Source organism: Hevea brasiliensis, chromosome 10 (assembly GCF_030052815.1).
Source record: "Hevea brasiliensis isolate MT/VB/25A 57/8 chromosome 10, ASM3005281v1, whole genome shotgun sequence".
Lineage (NCBI taxonomy): Eukaryota > Viridiplantae > Streptophyta > Magnoliopsida > Malpighiales > Euphorbiaceae > Hevea > Hevea brasiliensis.
Window position 1 is genome coordinate 6,288,938 of NC_079502.1, and position 21,876 is coordinate 6,310,813.

General features: G+C 32.5%; 3 protein-coding genes and 1 pseudogene across 3 annotated transcripts; 1 reads left to right on the forward strand and 3 right to left on the reverse strand.

The window, feature by feature from the left end:
* Window positions 1–2,501: 2,501 nt before the first annotated feature.
* Window positions 2,502–7,135, reverse strand: LOC110639646 (bifunctional TH2 protein, mitochondrial). Its single transcript, XM_021790686.2, has 6 exons — window positions 6,473–7,135; window positions 6,259–6,367; window positions 5,235–5,525; window positions 4,686–5,100; window positions 4,313–4,579; window positions 2,502–3,479 (listed from the first exon to the last, which is right to left on the reverse strand). Exons 1-6 carry the CDS (start codon window positions 6,658–6,660, stop codon window positions 3,067–3,069), a joined length of 1,683 nt encoding a protein of 560 aa, XP_021646378.2. The 5' UTR covers window positions 6,661–7,135; the 3' UTR covers window positions 2,502–3,066.
* Window positions 7,136–10,657: 3,522 nt separating this feature from the next.
* Window positions 10,658–12,431, forward strand: LOC110639661 (photosystem II reaction center PSB28 protein, chloroplastic). The gene is made up of 2 exons (XM_058129053.1): window positions 10,658–10,838; window positions 11,585–12,431. Exons 1-2 carry the CDS (start codon window positions 10,670–10,672, stop codon window positions 12,046–12,048), a joined length of 633 nt encoding a protein of 210 aa, XP_057985036.1. The 5' UTR covers window positions 10,658–10,669; the 3' UTR covers window positions 12,049–12,431.
* A 216-nt stretch (window positions 12,432–12,647) lies between these two features.
* Window positions 12,648–15,119, reverse strand: LOC110639652 (subtilisin-like protease SBT1.2; annotated as a pseudogene).
* A 1,872-nt stretch (window positions 15,120–16,991) lies between these two features.
* Window positions 16,992–19,492, reverse strand: LOC110639673 (xyloglucan galactosyltransferase MUR3-like). Its single transcript, XM_058129054.1, has one exon. The coding sequence runs from the start codon at window positions 18,995–18,997 to the stop codon at window positions 17,237–17,239; it is 1,761 nt and encodes a 586-aa protein (XP_057985037.1). The 5' UTR covers window positions 18,998–19,492; the 3' UTR covers window positions 16,992–17,236.
* Window positions 19,493–21,876: the final 2,384 nt, after the last annotated feature.

Below are 21,876 nucleotides of genomic sequence, written 5' to 3' on the forward strand. Positions count from 1 at the left end.
TTGAAGGCACCTATATGATATGAACAACACAGTATTTTATAATTAATTTTTTTTTTTTCATGGGACCCATCAAAAAAAAAATCATAAAATTTTGCAATTTATATGCCGCTAGCTCACTAGTGGAGGTGCAGGGTGGTCGGTTTTCTGGTTCACATCATTTTGAAATTTATTTAGCAAAAAAAAAAAAAAACAAAAAAATTTTTGAAATAAAAATAAACAAAAATTGGGATTTTTTTTTTGTGGAGTGTTTGTTGTTTAAAGGTATGGAAAGATGGGTGTGTGACACACACCCGACCACCGACCGATCGGACCATCCAATTTTGATCTCAAACGAACGAGCGAAAGGAAAGGCGAAGGTTTTAAGGAGTTCGCTTTTCGTCCGGCGGCCGCCTGGGCGGAGGCGGCGAGGCGCCGGGGTGCGCGGGCGGGGGAGGTGGGGTGGTGGTGGTGGAGAGAGAGAGAGAGGAGAGAGAGAGAGAGGAGGTCGGGCGCCGAGGGAGAAAGAAAGAAGAAAAAAAAGGCCCTCCCGATGATTGGGTGCGATTCGATCCCCATTCGATTCATGGATTTGATTTTTTTTAAGTTTTTTATTTTTACTTTTTTGGGGGAAAAAAAAACCAAAAAAAAACAAAAAAAAAAAAGAAAAAAAAAAAAAAAAAAAATCCTATATTACCATAAAAAATAAAATTTTAAATAAACAATAATTAATTAATTTGATTACAAAAGTTGGAGAATGAATTAAAAAGCAATAAATAGGTAATATTTGAGTCTATCAAGTAACTCTTCGACTCTATTATTATTTTTTTAATTTATTAAATAATTTCTAAATTTATATTTTTTATTGGAGAATAATATTCTCTAAAAAAATACATATAAATATGAATATTTCTTTGTGTTGCTTGTATGAATCTTTCTAATTTAGACTGCAATTATTTTAAGGTAACACAGAATCTCTCACCTTTAAAGATTTTTAGTACAGAAAAAAAATAATTACATAAGATGAATGATTTGAATAGGAGTGATGAGCCAAAATACTTGGGATTTAAAATTAATTATTATTATTATTATTATTATTAAATAAAATACATAAAATTATTTTATTTGATGTGGGTATAGTTGATATATTTTAATAACATATTATTTTAAATATTATTATAATAATAATTAAAAAAATTGGGAAAAAATAACTAACGGTAACAAAATAGAAAAAGGAAAAGTCCAGAAATTCTAGAAAACAAATAGAAGTGCAAGGTTGATTTGAAGATGAGATCTGGAAATGGGACTTTCTGAGATGGAATTAATTCCAAGTGTTTAATTTAAAAGAGAAAAAGGTGGGATGGGTCTAGATTCTTTTTCTCTCTTTTCTTTTTAATTTTTTAAATTATTATTATAATAATATTTAAAATAATATGTTATTAAAATATCCTAATTTAAATTATTTTATTAATGGAAAAATAAGTATTAATAATACATATATATAATTAATAATTGTTTTAATATATAAAATAAAATATTTTTAATAAATAATAATTAATTAATTTGATTTAAAAAATCACATAGAATTAAAAAGGTAACAAACAGGTAATTTTATTTTTAAGAGAGTGGTAAAAAATAATTTTATTTTTATTTAATTTGAAAATTTATTATTACATATTAAAGATTTTTTTTAAATAAAATTAAAATTATATAATTTTATTATAATAAATTAAAGTTGAAGGACAAGAATGATGCAATTTACTTGATTAGGATTGAGTGAGATGAATTTTTCATTGAAGATTTTGTCTTTTAATTTTTTATTTCAGTTTAACATCATACTGTATAAATTTATTCATTAAAAATAAATTACAAATGTAATATTTAAATATAATTTTAATAATATTATTTTTTTATTAAATTTATAATATATAAATATTAAAATATATAAAATTAATTTTTAATAAAAATAATAATATATTATTATCAGACGGATTTCGATGATTCGGATAAAAAAACTTTTTCTCTTCAAAATAAGATCAAAAAAATTAATTAAATGCAAAATGAAATAAATTGAGTTTCAAAATAATTACTTAATTATCTCTTAGAATAAAGAATTTCATTAATCCCTATCAACCATAAATTTTTATTATATATATATATATATATATATATATATTAAAGTATTCAATTTATATCCATTTAATAGCTTGTGTTACCCATTTAATGGGTAATAGTTCCATAGAAGGGAAACCCTAATATAATTATACCCACATACAAAGAGACCTTCAGACCAAATTACCAATCCTAATAGAGAGGCAGATGAAATCACCTATGAGAAATCTATCACGGCTGCCAACACAAGAAACAGGATTATAAACAAGAACATGACGCCATTAACAGCAGACGGCCGACGGCCAAAGCTGAGGAAAACAGTCCATTGAAGTCTTTAGTCAAGAGTATATACACTATGCACTGACAACAAACACGCATGAAGATACTGTAACAGTATATTAATAACAGCCATATGATGCAAGCACTGTAATATTTCTTCATAAAAGCATTGATATACAATTACAAATCGTATCCCATCGATTGAGGAATTCACAATGGTCCATAAATTTTTCCAAATGCTCCTCCAGATAAAATTGATAAGCAAGGAAATGCTAAATATTAAAATCAAATAAATAAAAACATTTGTTGACATCAAATAAAACTATACAATTACAAACATATTTATGATAACTGAACTCAACCTCTTTCTCTTTCCTACCAAGAAAATTTACCAGTGAAATCTCCCTGACTTAACAACTTCGAATTTCGAAGTTCAATGGCTAGAAGCTTCAAAAGCAAATTGTAGTAAGTGAACTATGGCGTTGAAAAGAGAGTGGCTCTTGTAATAACCTAACTCTTATGAAACTAACTACGATATACCTGTATATATATGGATGGCTGTCCCTATGGGTGAAAAGAATAAGGGCTTAGCCCGTGGCCCTGTGGTTAAAATTTAGCCACCATCTATAGTCTATATTCTATGTATACGCATTTCCCTTGGTGTTTATTCTAACATGACAACAACAAAGAGATTATAAATTATGATCCCAAAATAAATGCATGTATCTCAGCCCAACTAGAGACTGTATACAAAATGCCTGGCAGACCCTTCCAATTAGGAGAGCTGCCCTCATCAAATTCCTTCTGTTTCTTCACCATACCAGAGAATAATGGAACAAAAGAGATGCCAAAGTGATCTCCCAGTCTGCTTAGGCTTGGGCTTGAACCAATCACAATACCTATATCAGCCTTAAGTAGGCAAAGCAAGTCACCCACTGAACCTCCAATATAGACAGTCAACTGCTGGCCATTGGCATTGCAGTCCTTCAATATGTCATTGAAAGCTTGAAGCTTTTCCATTGGACACTCTACCCTCCTAAGAATTTCACCAGTTGAAATAGTTTCTTCATAAGCCAACTCATTTGAATGTACTTGCAGAACATTTAGATCTCCTGTTCATAGGAAATAAACTCAAGATTATGCTTGGAAGAAGGATTTTTCACTTAAAAATGAAAAAGGGAAAAAAAAATCTTGCACCAACATTATTATTCACTTATTAATTTCATCTACCAAGCAGGCATGAAAGTAAAAATTAAAAAATAAAAATAAAAACTAAATCAAGGAGACCTAGTTCAATATCAACCTGTGCCACTAATTATGTGCTATTATGATATTAAAACTTCAATTGAACTAAAGGAAAATTCCCACAAATAATAAAATAGGATTGTATCTAAAAAACATAGCATGTCAGATTTGAGAATTTGCGGTAACAAATGAAACTGATATCTTGAACAGGGACAAAAAGAAAAATACAAAGTAAAAAGCTGCATGTGATTACAGGTAAATCACCAATTAAACAACAAAGAATGAATTACAAATCATACAGAAACAAAAAGATTTAGAACTCAGAAATAGAGTTTTTGTCCCTATGCCAAAATGTTCATGATAGCTTAGGGTTGATGAGCAGTGTTAGAGCCAGTCAACCAGAAGCGTGGTCTTCAATGTTACATTTTTAATAAAAATTGAAAAGAAGTGCTATATTTAAAAATGCCTTTATCTTATGTGTCAGAGAGAAGGATGAATATATAGGATTCGGAAATGCCAATGTTAATCAGAACTGTTGACAACTTAGATTTATCTCACTTTTAAACATGGACTGAGAATGCACGTGTGCAACACAGATTCACACAGACACTGATGGCGCAAACACTTGAACACAAACTGATGATGATTAAAGACAAGTGAAATGGAAAAAATCATCAAATGATACTTCCACAAGGAATACCTGATGAAAATGCTGATCTTATGAGATCACCACACCAACAGTATGAAAGGATATGAATATCAGTTTTTGAATTTTCATTTCTCACAATCTTTTGGAAAAAACCTCTACAACCATCTTGAAAAGCAAGTTGTTGACCAGCCTGTTTTATATCCTCCAAATTTAAACCCTTCAATACTCCTGACTGAATCACTCTTGAATTCGCCCTTTTCTCAAAGTCAGCAAGTTGTTCAAGAGCCTTACTCAGATCTTCATAATTAAATTTTTCCACTGAAACAAAAGGAAAGCACCCCAAGGAATATTTCGTCTCAGTACTGCATCATCTCCAAGCTAAAAAGCATAAAACTAAGATAATCAAACCATACAGTTATCAAACCTGTTTCACTAGACATGATGCTTTCTATGCATTGATCATGTTCTTCAACATACTGGGCTGAAAGAACACCCCATGTGCTCCTCAAATCAGCTGATGACATCTTAGTGAGTTTGGTTTCATATCCACTGAGATCCAGCTTTGGAGCTGTTATTATTGCAATTTCAGCTAAAACGGCAAAGGAATCAACAGCAGTGCATGTCATGTCAAAATCACAAAATATAGTGAGGTTGAAATTGGCAGGGCTTTGCACCCGAGACAAAGGCACTATTGTTTGCTGGACAATTGGTTGAATAGAGAAAAAATCAACTCTAAGTTTCACAGCTTGAAGATATAGCCTTTCCAGGACCTCAAGTTCTACGCCTGTCAAAGAGATGCTTAGTTTATCCAGCATGTCTTCTATTTGCAGAGTTGATGTCTGAATTTCAGAAAGAAAATGGGTAAGTAGCAAGGAAAAGTTTACCCAAAAAGCTAGAATAAGTATTCTCCTTTGTGCAGCTAAGTTGTAGGGCAAAACCAAGAAGAAAGGTATATCACAATAATCTGACAAACCTCAAAGTTTTCAGAACAATAATAATCAACCCACTTCTTGTAAATGTGACTGCTGTCATCCGGATCAATAAGATGATGTATCTCTTTACATATATGGGCAAAAAGTCTCATGCATGGTGCCATAGCACCAAGTGTGTAAGCAGCAAGTTTTATCCTCTCAAAAGGAGTTGCAATTTTACCAGGAACTTTTTCTCCTTCAACTTTCCCTGAGGCTGTTGCTAGCAAGAAATCTGTATATTTGACAGTGGCAACAATGGAATTGCCCTCTGCTGGAAGTTCAAAGCCCCATTCCTGTATAGTAATTTGCTTGAGAATATAAATAATGCAAACTGACTAGCATACTAGAATGAAAGGAAATTTAAAATTAGAAGATATTAACAGTTCAATATTTATCTAATCCAATAATCATGAGCCTCAGTGACAAAGAAACCCAGGGAAAATTTACAGGAAGATGACAAATTTTTTATTAAATAACTCTGAGCACCATCTATCCAACAACATAAGAAGCTCCCTGTCTCTCAACATAAAAAGAGGACAAGAAGGACTGCAGTTTTATCAGTTGCATCAACTCAAAAGCTCAACTAAGAAACGTACTTAAATGTGGTTCAGCCACTAAGTCTCGTGGAAGCATTGGAAATTATCAAAAATTTGTGCCTAATGAACAAAATTGATAGTTTTCCAAATTGAGATGCGACCAATCAAAACTCAAAGTTACATAGGCATTACACAACCACCCTCTTGTTCATCACAAGCCAGAACCATCCTGGCACACATTTGACACTTTCAGCACAACAAAAGGAAACATTCTCATTATAAAAGGCGAAGAAACTGGTCTTAACATGAGAATGAGTGATTTTTACTTAAGGGTATTTCGTAAGGCAAGACCAATGTCAGTAAATTGGAATCTCTCGAGTCTAAAAGATAAGACCTCTATTGAAGAAAGCTTCTAATTAAAGAAAAGAAAAACATAAAGAAGTAAAGATGATGCACAAGAAAAGGTGGGGATTGGTGTTGGGAAGCATACACGGACAATAGTTTCGTAGTTTTTAAGCTTGTCTTTGACGCGTTTTCTCAACTTGCGAATTGCGCTCTTGTCTTCATCATCATCTGCGCATTCTTCTGCCAGTTCGTACCTGAGATAAGAAATCAATCAGAAAATCCCCCCAAAATTAACATAGAAAATTAAAATCATGATCCAAAATTAAAAAAAGAAGAAGAAGAAGAAGAAGAATTCTTACGCCTGAGCGAATGCTTTGAGGAAATGGACATCTTGGGAGACACAATTGAGGAAAGTGTGAGAGTCCAAATTACCAGAGGCCAAGCTAAGAAAGAAAGGACTGTACATAGCAAAAATCCAGTCGCTCTTCGACTTGATCCAGAAACGCCGAGCAATTCCTTCTTGGTCTACTGCTCCCATCTCCGGCATCACTATCCGTTAAACCAAAAAACGACGACGTTGTGGCTGAACAGTGGACGACGGATCTCTTCTCAAGTGATCGGAGAAAAGAAAAACAAATTTGGATGGAAAATAAATAAAAAGAATAACGATGGCGTCTGAAGATTTGGAGTAAGAAAAAGAAAGGAAGAAAAAAACGAGAAAAAGGAGAGAGTTGGTGAAGGAATTGTTGCTTACGCTTAGGTAGGTAGAGATTTATATAAAATAATGGCAGAGAAAAAAAAACAGTAACGAAAAGGTCCAAGTTTGCGGGAAAATTGAGAATTTTCTCGAGAAAGAGGCAGGCGGTCAACTAAAGGAAGAGAAGAGACGTGAGTTGTGCGGGATACGAGACTGAGTCAGTCACACGGTTTTTCGCAATCCCTCTCTCTCTGCAAAGAGAAGAGAAGAGAGGGAGGTGGTGAAGTCCAATCTCTGCGCGTGTTTGAGTTGGTGAAGACTGCGGGAAAGGGTTCACTTTTTCAAAATTTATAATTTTCCATAAAGTATATTATTAAATTATTTAAATGTTTATATTATTTATTATATAGATAAATGTAATTATTATTAAATTAAATATTTATATTTATATATTTATTACATATTTTTATTTATTTTTATTAATTTTTATATTTTTAATAATTATTAAATTTATTTTCCCATAAAATTTTCTTTATATTATATATTCATACATTTATGAGCGCTGTAAAAAAACAAATCAGGTCAAGAAAGTGATCTTGTCACATAAAATTTATTTTTATTTTATTTTATTTTAATGTAATTAATTAATATTATTTTTTGTTTTCATTTTTAATTATATTTAATTAATTTAAAATCCATCAGATAGATTTACACTGTTATTTCAAACCCTAATTGGCTTTTGCTTTATGTTTCCTATCTTCCAATTCCATCAACTGTGTCCAGCCCTTTGTATTAAAAAGAAAATGGCTTAGGTTTGAAGAGTTGAAATTCCATAGGGAAAATTCCACCACCAATCTCTATTCTTAACTCTTTCCATCTAATCATGCACACAATAACATATCAAAAATAAAATATTAAGAAATGGAAATCTCATTTGCATTTATAATATTATCTTTGACTTAATTTTTTAATATAAATTAATTTTTATATATCATATAAAATTTGTTTTATTAATTTATTTAGTAACATATATTTTTATAAAAAATTATTATTTAGTCTATGTATTTATTTTCATTAAATTATTTAATTCATTCATCATTTTTCATTAGTTAATGTCAATTAAATTATTATTTTTTTAATAAAAATTAAATTATTTTTTTAATAAAAATTAAATTATTATTTATTTTTTTATTTTAATAAAATTAATTAATTAATCTCTATATTTTAAAAAATATATTAATTAGTCAATATAATTTAAATCCGATAACTATTTAGTCTCGTAATTTTTTTTATACTTAAAACTAATCTAATAATCTATATCTTATTTTTCTCTTACTCTCTTTTATTTATCTCTTTTTATATTTTTTCTTCTCTATACTCACATCATTTTTCCTCTTATTCTCTATACGTTTCTCATATCTTTCGATAAAAAATAGTATTATGTAAAAAGGTTAGCCTTTAGATACCTAAGTAATTAAGAAAAATTATTTTTTTTATATAGAAAACATAAAAATAATATTTAAAAAATTAAATAAAATATTTAAATAATTTTTAAAAAAATATAAATTCAAATTTAGAATCCACATAATAAATTTTCTATTTTTATTTAATGATAAGTTTTTCAAATATATGGATTAATTAATTAATTTCAATAAAATAGAAAAATTAATTATTAATAATTTCATTTTTTTAAAACATAAAAATTAATTAATTCATTTTTTTAAAATAAATTAATTAAATAGTAATTTAATTAATATTCACTAACAAAAAATTTAATAAGAAAATTAAACAGTGTAATAGAAATAAAATATATAGATTAAATAATATATATTTAAAAATATAAATTAAATAATTAATCTTATTAAAATATAAAAATTAAATATAATTTTTTTCTTATAACTAAAATTTAAAAAAATAATAATAATAACAGCCTTTATGCGAAACAAAGATAAAATTATATACATTAATCCCTTATCTTCAATCATCATTAACAAAATAAAATTCTTCTGTCTCTAAAGTCCTCACCTAAACTTAGCCTAGTTGATATGATTGCCATATGTTTCCCTAAAGTGGCCCCATTATTAAAAAAAATAAATTTTGAATTTAAAAATTAAATTAAATAAAAAAAAACCACACACTATCATTGTTTTTTATTTATATCAAGATTATTTATTTATTAATATGAGATTATTAAAATTAATAAAAATATTAAAATATTATTTTTAATGATTCAAATGGATATATCACAATTATTGAATTAAATATATTTTTAAATTTTAGCAATTTATTTACATTTTAAAAATATATATATATACTTTGGAAAAAATGTAAAAAAATGTCGGTGGTAAATGGTGATGGTGAGGTGAGTCATCATTCAGCCTTGTGCGCATTTGGGTATGGACTAAGTACTAAGAATTCAATTGGCCTCCAAGTGTGACTGATGCCACGTGGAACATAACATGACTTGACCCGTGTCTAATAATTTCTCCTTTTTGTGTCCACATTTTCCTCTCCTCCTAGTTTTTTACTCCAAGACGTCTTTGATTTCGATGTGTACTTTTTTTTTCTTTTCTGCCAAACCAAGTAAAAAAATTTAATTTTGTATATTTTAATTATTTTTATTAATAATTTATATTTTAAAAATTTAATAATTTTATAAAATATTTTAATTTTATTTTATATAAAATAATATATATAAAAATTTATAAATATTATTATAAAAATATATATTTTATTTTTAATTAAATATTTATATAAATAAATTTAAGTAACGGATATATAGTGAGAATTACGTCTCACTCGTCAGCCTGTGCCCCGCTGCCAAATGTTATAGAATTATAAAACCCCATCCCCATGCACACCGTCATCTTTACACGTTACTTTTATTTTATTTGATCTAATATGTGAAATTTTGTATGCATATGAAAAAAGGTAATACATAAATACAGAGAATTTTTGTGCCAATATCAGATATGCCTACACTAATATGACAGTAAGTTTGATGCTGCTACTTATGACTGCTTAGCTAGAAATGCTAAATTTTTTCTTATAGATGGCTGTTCTGCAGCTTTATCATCTTTGACAACTAAAGGCATTATTGTGAGAGTAACTGTTTCTTTTGCTATTAGCAAAAACTTCCTGTCCTGCCGCATGATAGAAACGAATTCAATGCAGCTTCGTCATCTTATCAACGACCCTCTAGCTCCCTTCCTTGAGTACTAGAGACCATCATTAATGAAGTTAAGAAATTGTTAACGGCTACTCAAGGTCTATCAGTCAAATTTATTCCCAGATCAGTAAACAAATGTGCTGATTGGTTAGTCATTGATACCAAAATGTGTACTGTTATTTATTCTTTATGAATTTTTTTATTTAAATTTAATTTATCATAAATTTAAAGTATAAGATATTCGATGAATTTAAAATATATATATTTTTTAATAATATTATTATTTTAGTCTTTCTAATAATATAATATAATAATTAATTTTAGTAATAATATAATAATAATACTAATATTTTTATATTATTTAATTAGTTGTGATTTTACTTAATTTAAATATTAAATACTCAAAAAGTAATATTAAATTTAAAAAAGTAATATTATATCTATTGTTTGAAGCATTGATGTGATTTCAATGGTGGTCTTGGTAAGGTCCGACCCAATTGGTGACAATGGCGGAATTCAAACAAAGCCCGTTTAGTTTGGCCCAAAACAATATGGAGTGCCACGTGTCGAATAGTGAGATGATCCAGCTGTGCATGCAACTGCAGACAGAGCATGGTATCTATCTGTCTCAAGTGGCAGCAGACCAATCCTTGCTATGATGCAAAGAATCTTGATCAAACTCTCAAGTGAATGGCTGTCCTTTTTACACACCGTCCTGTCCGAGCACCACATCAAACTCTTTATTGTAAGTTCTCTCTCCTTACTTTCTTCTTCCATATCTACTCAATGGCAGCTCTGCAATCTCTTGCATTTGCCTCCCCAGTTTCGCATTACCTGCAGCAACCGCGTTCTTTCCCAGGTACTCTCTCTTCCCCCAAATGTACACCAACTGGGTGCTTTGCATTTTTATTGGAGATGAGACTGTATATGTAATGATATTGGTAAATTTGTTAAGTGCATATTTGTTCTTCAAAATTTTCATCTTTTGTTTTTAATCTAATCTTTTAACCTTGTTGGGTTCCTCAATCACACGTAAAGTTTCCCCTTTTTTATGTTTATTCATTCATGGACTAATGCTGGTGGCAAAAACTTAGACCTGTGAGTTTCTGGTCTTTGGTTTGGGTTGATTGAGAAAGTTGGGGAGTTTGGTGAGAGAACTGGCTTGGTTGCCTTTTCCATTCTATTATTTTTCAAATCCTAGCACTTTGATCTGTCAGTGGCAATACAAACTCAACCCTAGGAAGCTCTTCTCATGATTCCTCTATTAGGCACAGTGGAGAATTTAGCATTCAAGAATTGCTATTAGGCCTGGGAAGCATTCAGGATTTCTAGCCTTAAAGGAAATGGCTGTGATTTGTTTATTCTTTTCCATGTTGATGGGAATGATGTGCAAGGTAATCTTTTGTGAAAATAACGTGAATAGAAAGTTAGCGAATCCAAAATTAAGGAACCAGTGCTATATTCAGTGACTAGGTGACGCATTTTGTGCAATTGTGCAACATGATAGGCTTACATGTGGGAAGACTAGTAGTATAATTTGTCCAGCCATGGTTACCAATTGAATCTGCTAATTACAACGCCTGTAATATCTGTTTTGTTTTGTAGGCTTAGTATCTTGGGCTGTCCATCTTAGTGCAAAATCCCCATTCAATGGCCAATCTTTGCGCCTGTCCCATCTGCATTTGGGTTTGATTAGGCAAAAAACACCAAGATTTATTACAATGATGGTCAAACCAACAATTCAATTTATCCAAGGAACTGATGAACAGACAATACCGGATGTAAGGCTAACCAAGTCAAAGGATGGTACAAATGGCGTGGCCATTTTTTCATTTGATCAGCCTTCTGTTTTTGACTCGTCTGTTGAACTTGGTGATATAACTGGTTTTTACATGATTGATAAAGAAGGCGTTCTCCAATCAGTTGATGTTAATGCTAAATTTGTAAATGGAAAGCCATCCCGAGTTGAGGCAAAATATGTCATGCGTTCTCCTCGGGATTGGGACAGATTCATGAGATTCATGGAGCGATATGCTAATGCAAATGGATTGCAATTCGTCAAAAGTTGAGGCAATGTATAGAATGTATATCCTTTACTTCTGTTTTGCACCTGTCACCACATTTATTTTGTTTAATTTAGTCAAGAAAACTTAAGGCATCCATTAATGTGCGTGTAGGATGCATGCAGCTATCGTATTCCTCCTCTCTTCTTAACAAATTTTGCAGTTCATAGAGTATGATTTCCATTCTTCGTTATGTAATTAAATGTACAAGTCGTCTTAGAACTTGTTCTCCCTATATTAAATCTCTTATTTAATGTATAAAAAAAGGTTCATAGTTGATCAGTATGGACTAATTATGCACCTTATAATAAGCAACTCTGCAATGGGCACTTCTTAACATTAATTAAGTTGTAGAGCACTGATATATAACATGTTTACTTATCCTTGAATGCACTGTGTCTTGTATATATTAATATTTTGTTCTACTTAGTGGAGAACCAAATTGATGCTTGATTTGCCTTTCTTGCAGTATGCCAATTCATTAATGCCTCTGTTTTCATTAGAGGGAAAGAGAATAGAGTTTTGTTTCTTGAATGAATGTCACTAAGCAGCCAATTTCTGGTTTCAACCATTTTTAACTCAAAATATAATATCACAAAGTAAACTGCAGTAATCAAATAAAAATTCCAACAAGAAATCTTCATGACAATAAATCCTCTTATGCAATGCCAGTAGTGAACTAAATCCTAAATTGTCTAGTTCACGGCAATTCGTAATGTTATACTTCTGCTACTTGTACTTCCAAGTAACTGAAAGGGGGCTTCTAACCCTGGAAAGATTATTTTGAGAGTGCACCCAAGTCAAATGCCCTTGTGCAAATCTCACTCTCTCTTTTACCATTGTCTTCCTTGATATTAACCATACTCTATAGCTCAAACTTTGATTTATGTGTCTGAAAACTAGCCTTCGAGGTTTTACTCTCACTTTGACTCCCACGGGAGCTGTTACTTCCACCGAGTAGATGGAATTAGGACTCCCCACATTTGTTAGTCGTCTCTTGATCATCTCTCTTGTCATTCCATGCTTGAAAATTACAGAAATGGAAGGATAATTGAGGCTGAAACCCTCATTCATCTGCAATAGTTCATTGCAGCTTATATTCCTCTGTGTGATGATGAAAATTTCTGATCTCGTGTATCCTAGTGTACATAAGTGAGTGACATAGTCCTCTGGCTTAATGTCATATATCAATCCTGGATTGACTGCTCTTTCTGGGTTTACATGCCCAGCTCCGATTGCAAAAACTTCTGCTGGTTTTTTGCCATCCATTATTGGATTCCCTGAATGGTCAGTTACATCTGCAGTAGTCATTATTGCAGATTTAACAGCAGCAGGGCTCCATCTGGGATGAGCTGAGCGGATCAGGGCAGCAATTCCACTGACATGGGGACAAGCCATTGATGTCCCTGACATTACTGTGAAATTCACTCTTCTTGAATCTTCTGGAAGACCAGTGGGGCCTAAATTTTCAGGCCAAGCTGCAATGATATTTACCCCAGGTGCAATTATATCTGGTTTGAGGATTGAAGGGTTGGTAAAGCTTGGCCCTCTGGCTGAAAACTGAGCTACTTCTGGTGCTCTAGATTTCCCAATTACAGTTCCTCCAAAAATGATTCGAGCTCTTGGTTTTCTTGTAGACTTTATGTAAGCTTTCAGGTGTACTGATTCTTCAAAACCAATTGACGTTGCAGGCAGGACATGGACATCGACCGTGTCTTCCTCAAGATTGATTTCTGTGTTGGCTAGGATCATTGCAGCTCCACCAGATTCCTTCACAGCTTGACCTTTTTGTGCTCTATCATTGACACCTCGGTCACATACCACCATTTTGCCGCGTACTTTTGCTCTTGGGAGAGAGCCTCTGAAGCAAAATTCACTCGCCATATCCTCACCAGTTACATAAACTAGTTCAAGCTCTTTTATAGTGTTTGAAAACTGGTTTCCTGGGTACATGGATTCTCCATAAAGGAATTGTCCATTTCCCAATCGAACTATGGCAGGAAATTTTCTGTCAAGTGTGCTTGCGCCAATGGTAGCAATCCATGGAGCTTCATTTGTAACTGAGTTTTGGAGAGGGCCATAGTTTCCTGCGGCACATATAACTGAAATACCATGCTCAACTGCTCGAAAACTTCCAATTGCAATGCTATCTGCAAAAAGTGGTATTGAAAAGCCACCCAAAGAGAGGGACAGGACATCAACTCCATCTCTAATTGCAACATCCATTGCAGCTAGGATATCTGAGCTGTAACATCCATTAAACCAGCAAACTTTGTACACTGCAATGTGTGCACCAGGGGCCATTCCTCGTGCAATACCAGCTCCAATACCAAGCACACTTGCCATTGGAACTGAAGCTCCTCCTGCTGTGGATGATGTGTGAGTTCCATGCCCTTGAGAGTCTCTCGGGGACAAATATTCCCGAGTAGTGTTTGATGATGTTGAAGTAGATGCCACACGGTGACCTATATTGAAGAACCTTGCACCAATGAGTTTCTTGTTACAGTTATAAGAATTAAAATCTTGCCCTTCTTGGCAAATCCCTCTCCACTTCTTGGGAACTGGTGGCATTCCTTGATCATTGAAGCTTGGACTCTCCGGCCAAACTCCAGTGTCAAGGACCCCAATTATTGTTCCACGACCAAATCTAGACTTATGCCAAGCATCTTCACCCGTGGGATTAAGTCCCAAGAATTTGTAAGAATAGGTAGTTTGAATTTGGAGCCTCCTGTCTGGCCTAATTGCAATAACATCAGGCAACTTCTGCAATGACACAAGCTCTGATTCAGAAAGCAGAGCTGCAAAACCTTCCATGGCAGAACGGTAAGAGTAGATAAGCCGAGAAGAACAGTCTTCTTCAGACGAAACGGTCTGCTCAAGAAATGAGAGGTGCCAGTGAAACTCGGAAGCAAAGGAAGATCTAGTTACACCATGTGGGTGGAGTTGAACTATGTAGGTTTGGAGAGTGTTTGCATGGAGGAAGACAAAGTTGAACAAAAGAATTAAAAAGAAAAGGTGAGATTTGGCTTCCATGGAAACGTTAAGATCAAAGCGATGCCTGGAAGTAGATTATGCATGACGTTGGGAACGAATTGCAGGGTATTTGAAGGAGTCGGAGAGAATTCAAAACTGGGTTTGGGTAGCATTTCTGAGCTCTGAGTGAAAGAATACGAAACTCGTGAAATTTAAGAGCTCCTCATCACGAGGATCCTTTGTTGGAAGACAGAGAAGCTATGTTTTCATAGCCGTTTAAGATTCAAAGTGCAGCCGTTTAAGATTCAAAGTGCATGAATCATAGTTTTGTGTTGAGATTGCTCCCTGGGGAGTGGGGGAGATCCTTCTCAGAGTGAGAAAGTGTAGTAGGAAAGGATGAAAGAAGAGTCATTAAATACTTGGCTCAAAACTGCATTTATGGCTTCCATGGCTCCCCTCTTCCCGTGCTTCCCTGCGCATATTGATTTTCTCACCGTTATTTTCTACACTATTCATTCATTAAAATTTATGAGAGACATTATATAATTTCTATTACCATATCTTCTTTCGACAATCTATTGTTCCCTTTCATCATCTAACTTTGCTTCTAAACTATTAAAAAAAAAAAAAAAAAGCAAAAGACCTATTTTAGTTTATTTTCAATAGTCATATAAGTCTTAATTGCCCTTTAAATTAAAAAAAATAAATAAATAATTTTTCAAATTTTTAAAATAAATCCAATAAATCATTTACTATTTTATGGATTTAACTTTTAAAAATAAAAAAAAAATTGAATAATAATTTACTTCTAATATAAATTAAGTCAAGATTGTCTAAGAATATTTTCTGATGCATGAATTCTTATCAGTAATTATGGGTTTTACAATACACAAAGTAGATGCTCTACTTTTACTCAGTTGCATTGAGAAAAGAATCAAAATAAATAAATAAATAAAAGGAATATAAAATATGAAAAATCACATCTGAAGTAAGGTGAGGAGTGGCGTAATTGGGGTGGCGTGCTTGGGCTGGACTTAGATCAAATCTTGTTCAATTGCACCTTCCAACGAAGCCTTGACAGGTACATCCTATTGCCCAGTCTAAGTCTCAGTATCTCTGAGGAGGGAAAGAATCACGATTGATACACTAGGGCTAACTGGAGGTGGTCCTTTCTAAACTATGTTCATTATCATTAATTTCCCAATACATTTCCAATGTATTGAAAAGAGATTCCTTTTTGATGAGTTTCAATTATGCATACTCTAGTTAATCCACTTCTTTCCAAGCATATTTAATTGGTAGTTGCAAGCAGACAACAACAGATCTCATGATTTTATTCTCTCGTATGCTGAGAGGACTACTATTAGTGTTGAGAAAAATCTTAATCAGTGCTTTACTTCACATATTACAAATAGGTGTAGAGAACAATGAGGCCTGTCATTCAAAGAAAAGAAGAGAAGGATTACAAGGGAAATCGGGCAACATATCAAATATAAGCAAACCCAGCGGAAGGTTCACACTGCTTGCAGACACTTGGACAACTCATAATGCGCAGAAAGTTGATGGCTCCGCTGAAGTTTCCACAGTATGACAAGTTGTCCATCTTTTCTTACAGCAACAATTTCAAAAATTTAATTCTTCATAAATGATCTCATAATTTTTTTCTACCCCACATCGTCTTTCAGACAGTTTGTTTAACTAGTGAAGAAAGTTCAGATAGTAACACAAGGCAACTACCAATTAATCTAATAGCTCATCTGCTGGTGCAGAACAAGCTGAAGGCAAGCAAGCAAGCAAGCAAAAGCACAGTTAAAGTACATTCAGAGCTTAGGTACTACACTAAAAGCTCAAGATTTTTATTGAACACTTATTGTTTTTATTTCTTCTATGTAATAATAGGAAAAGAAACAAAAAGATGATACGTCAGCTACAATACAATACAAAGAATTGTTAATCGAAATCAATAACACAAAAGGTGAAAGGAAATTTTCCATTATATAAGTATATTAGAAATAGATAACATGAATCTGTATTTCTCTTTGACAAACAAGGAACTGAGCTGATAAACTTGATTGTGATTCCTACGTTTTCACTGCAATTTGCAAGGGACCTAACAAGGATCCTTGTCCGACCTATCGACACCAGGGTGGGCAGTCTCGTTCTTTGCCATTTTTGTACATTAGGAATTACTCCAACTTCCATTGCTACTATCACCTTGATCTCATGATTGATCTCTCTGCTCATTCTTCCATGAGTTTTTGGCAGCTTGCGCAGATGAACCACCAGAATCACTATTGCCATCCTTTGGTTTTGAGAAGAAGGGATCCCATTCATGAGCTCCCACCTCACGCTGTCCTTCATCCAACAATTCATATTTCCAACTGTTCTCCTCCACAAAATTATCATATTCTGTACGGCCCTGAATAATGTTTCTCCTCAACCTTGTAACTTTGTCAATGACTGCCTGAACAGCAACATCAAAAGAATCTTTAAGAGTCTCCAATTTTGAGCGAGGATCTGCATATATAAGCCCTGGGATGAGACTTATGACTTTCTCCCTCATGATCTTCACCTGCTCAGGAGGAATCTTACTAAGCACTTCCTCAATGCTAACATTTCTTTTACGGATATCATCCTCTGGAATAAATACCGAATAAGTAGTATAGTTCTTTGGAAGATGCCAAGTATATTGTGTGTAAGCTGAGCCAGGGTGAAAGAAGACAGGAATGCAACCTGCCAACATTGAGTCAAAAGCTGACCTTCGTGTATATGAATCACCCTGGGGTTGCAAGCAGAAAAGGGAGCTCTGAAACATCTGCATTATACTGCTCGGAGAATGACATTTGCTCTCTCCAAAATCACATTCCAACAGCTTGCCTACCTTTGACTTCTTACACTGATCTATGATCTGGCCCCTGATTGATTTTGGATTATCAAGACGTGGTGCCCCAGCAAAAGAGAAAAGCCATTTTCTTTCTAAATTCCTCATCCGCTCTTGCCAAATAAACACATCATCATCCTTTGCAGGATGGAAATAGGTAGGATAAGGAATGCCAAAATCATTTGCATTCCATGGACTGGATTCAACCACAAGCATTGACATATTTTTTGCAGCCGGCAAAAAGAGTAGTTTGTTTCCCCAATCTGATTCCTCGTCTGTTAACCTCCTGAAATCCCAAGTTATCCTCCCTGCCACCAGAAAATGATCCTTGCCTCCCATAATCCTCCACTCTGGTCTCTTCATAAGCCAATCGACCAACTCAAGAGAAGCAGCGTCTCTGGTTGAGATATTATATCCCCAAAGATACCTTGCAATATCAAACCCTGCATAGAATGGTACAAAAATTGCTGCAGCAATGGAAGAATCATTCGTCAAGCACTCATACTGCTTCATCCTATTACTGAATATCACATCCACCGCAAACTGATTTGTTGCATACCACCCCGTATTTGAAAACACCCCTTCAACATTCTCCAGTGGGGGCCCCAGCCCGGCATTACTAGTAAACTTACACATATTGGTCCAAACACTCAAGCTCTTACACTCCTTCAGCATATCCTCATTAAACCTAGGAGGCAAATCATGGACATAAATATACTTTCCTCCACAAGGATCACTCTTATTCTCTATGGTTCTCAAAGCCCTCATAAAAGGGAAATTCTCCTTCTTTTGACTACTAGTGATACTGGGGGTATTTTTCAAAGAGGCATCTAAAAAAGGGGTAGTTTTGGAGGGGGTATTCGTCAAACGGGCATCGGTTACAAGGGCAGGGGTTTTTGATCCTGTGTTTAGTGAATGAGCCTCTAATTTAACAGATTCACCAACAGTATTACCTCCTAACACAACAAAATGGAAGTACAATAATAGAATCCAGAAAAACGCAGAGAGAGAAGCCAACAAACAAAGCCGTTTCTGTTGATTTTTCCCAGTCCCTTTATCCATTTCCTCAAAAGGGACACTCGCCGCAGTGCGACGTCTCATTAGTATTAACTTCAAATCAATCCCTCACCAAAACTCAAATAACACAAGAAAACCAGTTCCCAATTTCAACAATTCCACCAAATAATACCAAAAACTCAGCCAAAGACCTAACCCAGAAAGAAAAAAAAAAACACTAAATTTTAACAAACAAGCTGTATAATATCGCAGAGATCTTAACCGTCTCAGAGCTAGAGCTGCGATTAAGCGTGCAAATATATCGGAAGAAAAAAAAGAAAATTGTATGACTTTAGAGATGTAAATTTAAGACTGAATCAGCACGAATCACTGTAACGGTGCTATCTGTTACAGATGTTTCTCACCCAGAAAGAGAAGAGAAAATGTCGTCGAAAATCAAAAGAAGAAACATTGAAACAGAGTTCAAAAAGAACTGATGAGAACATAGAGATGGGTGCAGGAACTTACAGAGATTAGATTCGCTGTATAGAGAGAGAGAGAGATCATAGCTCTCTGCGCTGAGAAAGAACAAAAGACAAGAGATCCAGAGAGGGAACGCTTAAAATAAGACAGAGGTGACAAAAGAAGGCTCACGTTAGCTGCGTGCGCCGTGGGGTTGTCTGTTGTCGGTAGCCGGTGAGATCGTGCCACGTAGGAAAAAGGTATTGACGTGTCGGTCTTCGAAATGATGTGAGATTCCGGGAATTGCGTAATGATTTCCTTATTACGGGAGGAAAAATAAACTACGCTTACTTTTTTTAAGCGCGTTGTGCATTGGTTCAAATCCGACCCGACCATCCGAACCAGATAATTTTTTCGGATAAATTATTCTAAATTAATTAATTTAGTTCATATATTTTATTTTCATTAAATTTTTTAATTTCTATTAATTAATTTACTATATAATTGATAATTGAAAAAAAAAATTTTACAGTGTGATTGTTTCATGATTATTTTATTATTATATAATTTTTGAATTATTTATTATATTAAAATATATTTTAATCCATAAAATTTATAGATAAACAGTTCAACAGGCAATTTTAAAAAAGAAAATTTATTCAAGCATCATTTAAAATTAATATAATACAACATATTGAATTTAAATATTTGTTTAACACAACAGACAGCATCATTTCAGGATTAATCATAAGTTAAAAAAATATATTATTATTAATTTTATATATTTTTATTTTATATATCATCAAAATACTGCAAACTTAATTTCATACTTGTCACTTGTGATCAGTTTAATTTCTTTTTGTTTCTTCTGGAAATAATTAGTTGCATAATCATCAGCCATTTAATCTTGGTTGAGTATAGAATTGTATAATGATATTATTGGCTTTTTATTTTTACTTTTTATCTTTTAAATGGTGGGGTTACTTTGAAGTTGAAATACAAAACCTAATAATTTCATGCAGTTAACTTGCAGGCCACCCACATGCCAATGGCAAGTTTCAAGATAGCTAGCCCTGGACAATAACAACATGCAGATTTCATAGATTCATAAATAATAATAATAATAATAATAATAATAATAATAATAATTAATAATTATTATCTTAATTAATTATTTTTACCCTTATGTCTAATATTGTCTTAATTACCTAATTATAATTATTATCTCATCAAAAAAGCCATTCATCACTTGCTTTAAAAAAAAAAAGAACTATAATGCAACTTTTTGTATTATTTTTACCCTTTCATCATTGTGCTTAACCTATGCTCTTCTTTTAACACCATCAAAAGAGCAATTAGTGGTACCATATGTAGTGTATATATAATTGCTTTTGTGCATAGCCAATGGTATAATGATCTCATTTTATAAAAGAATGTATGTGTAAGAACTTTATTAAAATTGTCATAATTTTAAAAGTGGTTCATTTTTGCCACTAACTCTTCATGTGTGTTCTATTTATCGATGAAAAAAAAATAATAAAAAAAAAGTGGATGAATTGATTAATAACATAGGCACCTATAGGATAAAAAAGATACATCATGTGATAAAATTATGACAATTTAAAAAAAAAAAGATAATTAGTAATCTCCTTTTCAATTGATTGTTATTGAACCTTCAAGAATAATAAATGTACTCTTGCCTCTTCTTATTTTTTAATCTAATCCCGGTTTATAATAAAATAGTTATACATAATATTTCTTTTTATCAAAGAAATTATTCTATACGACTATTATATATATAACAATTAAATTTAAATATTAATATAATAATTAAATTTTAATATTAATTATGGTGAGATTTATAAGAGACCTATTATGATTTCTAACTATAATAAAATTGTTGTTACAAAAATGTGCTACCCAATTGGATTTTGCCCTAGAAATGTTCAACAACAATTAATCAATTGAACTTCTTAATTAAGTATGGTAGGGTTAATGTAAATTGAAAAACCTTCCAAGTCTTTAAAGCCCAATGAATAAAAAGAGGAACTAACACCTTGACTAGTCAAAATTTGAAGCATTCAAAGAAAAAGGAAGTTAATCAAAACCAGACCCCACACCCTTATAAATTAGGCTTAGTTTACAAAGAAAAAACTAAATGTTTATGTGTATTACTTTTTAATTTAATGTTTTCAATTTGAGAAATGAAACCTAAATTATTAAAATTGGCTGGCCTCTGTGCATTGCTTTTGATTAGTATGATTTGCAGTCTTATATATGCAACAAGCAACCTTTTCAAATCTGTGTGTTTAGATAAGGAGACAGTTCTCTCAGACACATATTTAGATAAATTATGTTGGATTTAATGTTAAAGTTCACATTTATATTTGGCGATTTTCAATTTAGTTATTTTTAATTTTTTAACTTAATTTATAAATTTTAATTTGATTTCAATTTAGCATGAAAATTAAGAAATTTATAAAGTTAAAAAAAAAACAGACTAAAATGAACATGACCAATGA

Bases quoted from the DNA above. Each gene is read 5' to 3' on its own strand.
- LOC110639661 (XM_058129053.1), top strand. From the start codon at position 10,670: ATGGCTGTCCTTTTTACACACCGTCCTGTCCGAGCACCACATCAAACT. The intron at 10,839-11,584 runs GTACTCTCTCTT...TTTGTTTTGTAG, and splicing joins GCAACCGCGTTCTTTCCCAG to GCTTAGTATCTTGGGCTGTC.
- LOC110639673 (XM_058129054.1), bottom strand. From the start codon at position 18,997: ATGAGACGTCGCACTGCGGCGAGTGTCCCTTTTGAGGAAATGGATAAA.
- LOC110639646 (XM_021790686.2), bottom strand. From the start codon at position 6,660: ATGCCGGAGATGGGAGCAGTAGACCAAGAAGGAATTGCTCGGCGTTTC. The intron at 5,526-6,258 runs GTATGCTTCCCA...ATTACTATACAG, and splicing joins ACTACGAAACTATTGTCCGT to GAATGGGGCTTTGAACTTCC. The intron at 5,101-5,234 runs GTTTGTCAGATT...TCTGAAATTCAG, and splicing joins ATTGTTCTGAAAACTTTGAG to ACATCAACTCTGCAAATAGA.